The following is an 8950-nucleotide window of genomic DNA, read 5'->3' as shown; positions in this document are numbered from 1 at the left end:
CAGGATTTTCCACTAGTTGATGCCTAATCCACTTCTGTATAGTTACTTTCAAAGCTCAGGGCTCCAGGATTATCTTCTGTATCTCTGTCAATTGGTTTTTCTTTTCTTTGTTGAAGAGGGTCTGTGTCACTTGTCTGCCTATTCCTCCATCTTACCCAAAGTCCCAAAGTTTTTCAAAAGAGGTTCCAATCCTAAAGAAAAGATGATGAGTTATCTAAACAGGTAACTTAGAAAATAGTCTTGAGTAAACATTTTTAAACACATAGCAATGTGCTGATGTTTTTCCAAAGACAATCATCCCAAAAGTATACTAACCTCTAAAGAAATAGATTTTAAACTACAGTAAATGAAGGGACATTCTGGATAGCAGTTGCCCTCATGTTTGACTCAGGTTCATTTATGAGACACATAAATATTATGTCTCCATTTTTATCCTAGATCATTTTTTAGCAGTAAACTCATGAAATTAGGATTACAGATAGATCATGAGATTATTTTTAAACTGTGATTTCTAACGTTTTTCACAACACAGCACACAGAAAATGCGTGCACAGTGTGGTAAATAAGGAGGCCTTGGGGGAGACAACGAGCCTGGGGGTCCTGCCCCAGCTCCCCCTGAAGGCCCAGGTGTCAGTGTCGCACCTCACCAGTAGCCTATTCGAGGATCCACAGTGGGATCAACCAGTTTTAGAGATCTGCTGGTTTTCTGACCCACCACTCTGAAGGTAATGTTGTCAGATTTAGCAAGTAAAAATACAGGACACCCAGTTAAATTTTAATTTCAGATTATCAATGAATACATTTCTAGTATAAACATGCCCCATGAAACATTTGGGACATACTTATTTTATCTGGTAATTCTACCCAAGGGCCTCCATATAAATTCCTGAAGAAATCAACTGCATGAGGACCTTCCAGATTTATGTTGGCAGAAAAATTAAAATGTGGTCTTCCCTGTGCCTTTCTTGTTACAGTTGCAGGTTCAGTTATTTCAATATCACTTCAGTCCCTTAAAGGACCTCTGGTGGCATAGTGAGTAAGGCATTTGGCTGCTAACCAGAAAGCTGGCAGTTCAAACCCACCAGCTGCCCAGCAGGAAGAAAATGAGGCAATCTACTTCTGTAAAGATTTACAGCCTTGGAAACCCAAAGGGGGTCTCTATGAATTACAGTCTACTTAATGGATGTGGGTTTTTCAGTTTAGTCTCTTTAAATAGTTTATTCCCTGAAGAAGAAAAACTTCTTTTAATTAAAGAGAAATCAAAGAAATTCAATCACAGACTTTATTGTTGGAATCTCTGGGTAGTGCAAACGGTTAACATACTTGGCTGCTAACTATCTAAAAAGTTGGTAGTTTGGGTCTAGCCAGAGGCACCTCAAAAGAAACGTCTATTGACCTACTTCTGAAAAGTCAGCCCTGAAAACCCCGTGGAGCACAGTTCTACTCTGACAAACATTAGGTCGCCATGAGTCAGAGTTAACTCAATAGCAACTGTTTGGGGAGAGTTTTATTTTTTATTGCTGTTGGCCATTTTTTGTTGGTGAACTAAAACATCCTACAATTCAATATCAGTGCACAGTCATCTCTTCCCATTGTTCACCACCCATAATACAAAACATATCAGGTTTCAAGACACAAGTAAGATCAAAGGCTCACTCTAAAATTTGTTCAATCTCCTTCCCTCTCTGGGTTGAGGATGGATGAAGGCTAAGAGGTCAAGTTTGAGTCAGAAGAGATTTACTCAATCCAAAGGGCTAGATAGTTCCCAGGTACTGGGAACAATGAATGTTATCAGAACAAGCACCAGAAGTGAGGGCCCGTGAATGTCATCAGAATATGGGCCAGAGAGATTCCAGAGATGGGCCACAGGCACTCAGGGGGTCTCTGACTGCTCAACAATCTGCCATGCATGCCCAGGGCCAAAGCAGAAGGACTAGATTAGTGTGTTGTTTCTCAGAGAAGGAACTAAATTAAAACCCAAAAACAAACCCACTGCCATCAAGTCATTCCAACTCATAGCAACCCCGGAGGCAGTAAATCTTTACAGAAGTAGATTGCCCAGTCTTCCTTCCAGAGTGGCTGGAACCTTCTAGTTAGCGGTCAAATGCCTTAGGCACTACACCGCCAGAGCTCCTTAGGAAGTAGATTAGCAAGGCCAAAAGTGGTCTCAGTGTTTGCCCTAACACATTCCAAGATCTTGCAAATCCCCCAAATCAGGCATCCATTATGGCTATATGATCTCAATAAAATGGCAATAACACCACCTACCTCAGACTATCATGAGGATTAGATGAGCTCATGAATTATATTCAAACAACAAAAACAAAATGAGAATCAGATGTTCCGTGAACAAGCAGGCTCAATTATTTACAGAGTGACTCACTCCCACACAGCAACATGTCATGGACTTTGGAGTCACATGAAAGAGTCAACACCGTGAATGCAGAAGGTATTCTGGAACCATTAGTCCTAGCACTACCCATAGTGGTGGATGTCTCACCAGCTTCAACCTAACTCTAATGTTGAAGGGCTTCGAGGCAGTGTTCACTGACCAGCAGGAGTTCTTGAATGACTAGAGACTATTTGAATAAACCTTAAAATAATCTGTTTTTAATTCAAGTTTTAATGGTGAGTTGTTTTGTTTGTTTGTTTGTTTGTTTAAGAAAATCAGAACAGACATCGTCATGGATGCTTGTTACAGCCTAAATCCAGCCATTGACATTGGACAGGTAGGACCTGGCCAGCTGAGATGGATACCCGCTCCTGAGAGTGATTGTGGGGTAGAGAGAAACATGCTAAAAAGTATGCAATGTCACAGCATTTGAAATTGTCCCCCTTCAGATTGAAGGTGCATTTATTCAGGGAATGGGCCTTTATACCACCGAAGAGCTGAAATATTCTCCAGAAGGTGTCCTGTACTCTCGAGGCCCAGATGAGTACAAAATTCCAACCATCACCGACATCCCGGAGGAGTTCAATGTCTCCTTGTTGTCGGCATCACAAACCCCACTAACCATCTATTCATCCAAGGTAAGCACCTACACCACCAATGCAGTGGACCAGGTTGCACGGTTAAAAGACAGTGGGCAAAATAATAAAGGTTAACTGTTACCAGGGAGCTCTGGTAGCATAGTGGCTAAGGCACTTGACTGCTAACCAGAAGGCGGTTCAAACCCACCAGCCACTCCCTGGAAGGAAGATGGGGCAATCTACTTCCGCAGTGATACTGCCTTGGAAACCCAAGAAGGGGTCGCTGTGAGTCGGGTCCGACTCGACGGCACATAACAACAACAACAACTGTTACCAGGACCGAATCATTACAGACTATTAAAATTTGGAGGTAAGTCACCTTGGGAAAACAGAGAGTCAGAGAAAATGAATGATACACCTGTGTCAAATGATGGATGCATATCTAGACTCCAAGGATTTTATTAATAGCCCTTTTCAATGCCATTTTCCTCTCTGCTCATCAAGTTGGCCAGTTCAATTAATTTAATGAACTTTTCTTAATGGAGAACCTTCCCCTCACACGACACACACACACACACACACACACACATACCTCTTTCCTAAGGAACAAAGATTTAACCCAGACAGGATTAAAGATCTGGGAACTTCAGGAACTACTGGGATGTTTAAGAGTATTCATGCTTCATTCAGTTGGTGAGTCAGTCAACAAACACTTATTGAGAACCTACTGTGTGTAAGACCATGTGAATAACTGCTGTATGGGGATGGAGTGGTGAATAAGATTAGGGTCCTTGCCCTTCATTGGCTTGTAGTCTAGTGTAGAAGCTTCTAAAACAAATATGCTCTCTTGCAGGGCCTTGGGGAGTCGGGGATGTTCCTGGGGTCATCCGTGTTCTTTGCCATTGCTGATGCTGTGGCCACAGCATGCAGAGAGAGAGACATAGTCAAGGACTTCACAGTGAGGAGCCCAGCCACGTCAGAATGGGTCCGAATGGCCTGTGCAGATCGGTTCACAGAGATGGTATGGCATTGTTGTTTATTTTCCTAAAAGGTGATTTTTCTATCTCCTGTTTCTTTAACCTGTTGGATATATTTGTAACCTAATCTGTGTCTGTCTAATCGTATTATGATGTGTCACTGGCAATGAAAACTGTGATGGTTAATAGAAATTATTCTGTGGTGCCACCTTTCAAGTGGCACCCAGAGCATGTGCTGTACCTGCCACACCTTAAACACACCTCTGATCCTACTCTGCCTGCCCTACTGCCCAAGAAAAGCAAATGCGTACACATACAAACAAAACAGAACAACCCTGTGTTATGGAACTGTATTTGATTGTATCACTTCCCATGTTTCACACAGTGTAAAATACACAGTCTGCCTATCACTTAGAAACAATGTATTCCCATGACCAGCTGCTGCTTTTCCACTTTATTCCATTTCTTAACAATGCCTCCCAGCCTAGGACAGAAGGGAGAGTGTCATCTGCTCAGTTGCACCTGCACATGGCAACCCCAACCTGCTGAGTGTAACGCATTAGCAACATTTGTGAAGTCATCAAATCAACCTCTTGTCTGTCAATTTCCTAAAAGTATCTGAATACAGATAATGATGGTAGTGCAAAAAAAGGGCAAGGAGGCCACATCTTCCGACCTCCTCTAACCCTACAAGAGGAAGACAGGGTTACCAGCAGTAATCCAAGGCCTATTTCTACAAGGCCAGACATGCTGCCTCCCTCCAGCCCTTTCACCAACCGTTCCTCCCAAAGCACCCACCACCTCTCCTCTGGGTTTGCAATGGCCACACAGAACTCACAGATTAAGGGTTTATTAGGGAAGCACCTGGCTACAGTTCAAGTTTGGGAAAAACAGTCTTTCTCCCAGCCCACCGTCCCTCAGCCAAAAGTCTCTCACAGTCTCTTTCCCAGCAGTGCTGGTCCCTCGGTGTCTCACTCAGCAATGCATGTCTCTTGCGTCTCTTTCCCAGCAGCACGTGTCTCTTTCAGTAGCGCGTGTCTCTTTCAGCAGCACGTCTTCCTCAACCAGCAGTCAGAGAGAGTTCTGCCTCTAGGAGGCCTCCTTTTGAGCCTGGCAGGGTGGTCAAACTAGCCAATCATAGCATCAGAACTCTAAGCACTTGAGAGAAAGAGTGGGCACCTCCCAGAACATTGTTTTGTGCCACTCCCAACAGAAATACTCCAGGTGGACACCTTCAGCAATCAGGAGCTCCTCCATTGCTCATAGAAAATCCCATCTTGGAGTTTACAAAGACTTATGGGTAGAAAAGCCACACTAAGTAATTTACTACACCACAGGTAGCTAATATTGATTGAGCACTGTACAAAACATTTAACCATATTATCTCATTAGTCATAATCACAACCCTATTAGGTAATTACTATTCTTTTCCTCACTTTACTACTGAGGAAAGTGAGGTATAGTAACTTGCCCAAGGTCACACAGCTAAGAGTAGGGAATCACGATTCAAACTCAGCAACATCTAGTGTATTGCCTCCTGGAGAAAAGAAGTAATGATTCTCCACTTCCTCAGAGAAATTTGTATTTTAATATCTTCCATTAAAGAAGCCCAAATAGTTAGCTGAATTCACAACAGTAAGCCACAGAGTGAAAGAGTCATGTGCCCCAGCACAACTCCAGTTTCGCTTCTGCTGAGCATGCCCACAAATGACTGCGAAAGTGTCACAAGTATTGATTTGGGAGTGAAAAATACATTTTAGCTGGTGGGTGAATCTGCAGACACAGAAACCATGAATAGTGAAAATCAAGTGAGTGTGCTATAATTTCAGAGGGTGATGGATACTGGGAAGCAAAACAAAGGAAGAGCAGGGTTGGATTGTGATGGCAGGTGGTTATTATACACAGTTAGGGAAGTTTTCTCTGGAAGCTGACATTTGAGCCCAGGCCTGAATGCAGTGAGGGAGTGAGCATGAAGCTGGTAAGAGTGTGTTCCAGGCAGAGAATAGAATCAGTGCAAAGGCCTGGCTTCAACGGATTCCAAGTAGCTTGGGACTCTGGAGCCCTCAAAAGTGGCCTTTTTCTTAAGTCTCTGATCTTGTCCCTCATGTAGGGAAACTCTATAACTGAAAGACTGCAATTGCTGTTCTCCCTGGCAGAGGGAGAAAAGAAACAGACACTTGTGGCCATACTACTTATCTTCACATTAGCAGAGTGAGACCTAGATTGTCCTTCCACTCAGCAGCTTCCTGGCACCTAGCCGCTCTCGCGTTCCAGGTGTACTTCCAGATCTTTAGAAATTACAGTTGATTGGAACCTTAGGAACCACAGCAGGCCTCCTAGAGTTCTTACAGCCTAACTGCTCGTGCAGGCAGTCTCTTCAGAATATCTCAGAACTAACAAACCTGAGCCCACGTCAGAGTGTAATGTTCAAATAGAGTCAATCAGACTACAACATGGTTTTTAAATTGAATTATATCATGATCCACACTGGCATGTGATGTTGTACTATGTCAAAAAAAAAAAAAAAAGGAAAAACTCTTTATAGAAGCCTTGGTGGCATGATGGTTACACACTCCACTGCTAACCAGAAGGCTGATGGTTCAAACACACCAACATTTCTGCAGGAGAAAGACCTGGTGATCTGTACCGGTAAAGATTACAGCCCAGAAAAGTCTAGGGGGCAGGTCTACTCTGTCACGTGGGGTCACTATGAATCAAAATTGTCTCAATGGCACCTGACAACAGTGCTCTTTCTGTTTGGCGTTTGAATATAGCTGTCAAAACACAATTTGTTATGACAAGTAAGACAGTCAGAGGCTCAGAAGGTCTGTGTACTAGAACATGCAAGTTAAAAAGTCCAAAATGTCCTTATTTAATACTCCCTTTATCACATAAGGTAAATAACAGCCTGGCTATATAGGTTCCCACCAGCCACTCCTCGGAAGGAAGTTTGGGCAATCTACTTCCGTAGTGATACCACCTCAGAAACCCAAGTAAGGGTCACTATGAGTCGGATCCGACTCGATGACAGAGTTTTCATATATGTTCCCTAAACAGAAATAATGGTAAAACACTCAGTCTTTTTCCTTTGGAATTATATAAAATAACTCATGTAAAAATACCGTGGAAATATGAGTCACTGTGTAAATATTAGAGTTAAGGTCTCCATGGAATGCCTATAACTGTTAATGACCTTTTTCAAAATGTGCCTCTCCCAAAGGGCTGAAAAAAGTGTTTCCACATTAAATCAAATTGACCGGCTGAGTGCAGAACAACCAACTCTTATTACTCACAGGCTCATTTTCATGAGTAAAAGAGCATCCACAAAAAAACAAGCATTGGCAGGAAGCCTAAGGCATTTTATAAATGTTCTAACATTTGAATGAGCATTTACTATATCAAAAGTTTTTTTGCATTCTTTGGCCATGGTGAACTTGATCACAGAGTTGTTGACTGAAGTACTTATACATGGGCCAGATTGTTAATTCCTCATAAGAACAGTGTTACTGGTCATGGCTTCTCGTCTGAGCCCAGCAGGGTAGCCTGGCTCAGCCAGACAGTGCCAGAAACATCACCTCTCTGTAATTGCTTTTATGGTGATAGGAGAAACAAAAAAATGTATTTCTTGGAAAACATGGTTTGTACAGTCACTTAATATTCCACAAGGGAAAAAAAAAAGTAAATTTTCCTTGAAGATACACAGAAAAGATATAACTAACACTTGCAAATTGGGCATTTTCCTTAAAAACAGTGATTTTCTTTTGGAAAAAAAAAAGTTAGGATTCAGAGACATGACAACCTTACTTAGAAAAAATACTGCCTTGGGGAATTTGGCAGTAGAGGAGATTTTTTTTAAAAATTGTTATTTTGTTATTACCAATGGCAAAAAGTATTTGTTAAAGTAACCATAAAACAGTGGTACAGTGTGGGTCCTACAGCCCATGTAAAACAAATGATCAGATTTGGTCTTACCTCCTAGAAGTTAAAATCTCACAACTGAATTTAGAAACAAGTTTGTAAACAGGTTTCAGCTCACCTCACATTTTGAAGGGCAGCCTTTAGAATGCTAACTCATCAGGAGTCCTTGCAAGCATGAATGACCAGGTCTTGTTTCCAGCTGCCTGATAGTGAACTTACTTGTTCTTGTTGTATGCTACTGAATGGGTTCCAACTCACAGCAACCCCATGTGACAGACTAGAACTACCCCATAGGGTGTTCTAGGCTGTAATCACCTCTCTCTCTCTCTCTCTCTCTTTTTTTTTTTTACTTGTGTTTTATTGACTATGCAAAAGCATTCAATTGTATGGATCATAACAAATTGTGGATAACATTGAGAAGAATGGGAATTTCAGAACACTGAATTGGCTCATGGGGAATGGAGGCTGTCATTCAAACAGAACAAGGAGACACTGCATGGTTTAAAATCAGGAAGGGAGTGTGTCAGGGTTGTATCCTTTCACCATACTTTTGTTTTCTTTTTTAAATTTTTATTGTGATTTGGGTGAAAGTTTACAGAGCAAATTCATTTTCCACACAGCAGTTCATACACATTTTGTTTCATGACATTGACTGCAATTCCCCACAATGTAACAGCTCTCTTCCCACTTCCACCCTTTAGTTACTGCTTCCCTGTGTCCTTCCCTACCTTGCACTCCTGCCCCCCAGCTGTCTCCTTGCGCAAACACTGCCCTTCTGCTCTCCCACTATTGAGCAATTGATTGATTGATTGCTCCAAGGAGTGTATCTAGCTGATGTAAATGTTCACGCATATGCCTGTCTGTTGTTTGGCTGGATAGGCTATAATCTTTACAGAAGCAGAACGCCATGTCTTTCTCTCGTGGAACTGCTGGATAGGTTTGAGTCACCAACCTTTTGGTTAACAGTTGAGGGCTTAACCATTTGGCCACAGGGTTACTTGTTGCTGTTGTTAGGTGCTGTCAAGTCAGTTCTGAACCATAACGACCCCATGTACAACAGAACAAAACACTGTCCAGTCCTGCAT

The 8950-nt window shown here is 42.1% G+C and overlaps 1 protein-coding gene across 1 annotated transcript in view; it reads left to right on the top strand.

The window, feature by feature from the left end:
• LOC103193016 (aldehyde oxidase 2) overlaps positions 1 to 6162 on the top strand; it is a 118375-nt gene extending 112213 nt beyond the window's left edge. Inside the window, exons 32-35 of the mRNA XM_042783580.1 lie at positions 2664 to 2729; positions 2842 to 3030; positions 3824 to 3991; positions 6058 to 6162. Of these exons, the coding sequence (XP_042639514.1) occupies positions 2664 to 2729; positions 2842 to 3030; positions 3824 to 3991; positions 6058 to 6162 (528 nt within the window). The remainder of the gene's footprint in view (positions 1 to 2663; positions 2730 to 2841; positions 3031 to 3823; positions 3992 to 6057) is intronic.
• The last annotated feature ends 2788 nt before the right edge of the window (positions 6163 to 8950 follow it).

This window comes from Orycteropus afer, unplaced genomic scaffold (genome assembly GCF_000298275.1).
Source record: "Orycteropus afer afer isolate SDZICR_OR568_19922 unplaced genomic scaffold, OryAfe1.0 scaffold00002, whole genome shotgun sequence".
NCBI classification, from domain to species: Eukaryota; Metazoa; Chordata; class Mammalia; order Tubulidentata; family Orycteropodidae; genus Orycteropus; species Orycteropus afer.
This window is presented reverse-complemented; position numbering and strand designations above follow the sequence as displayed.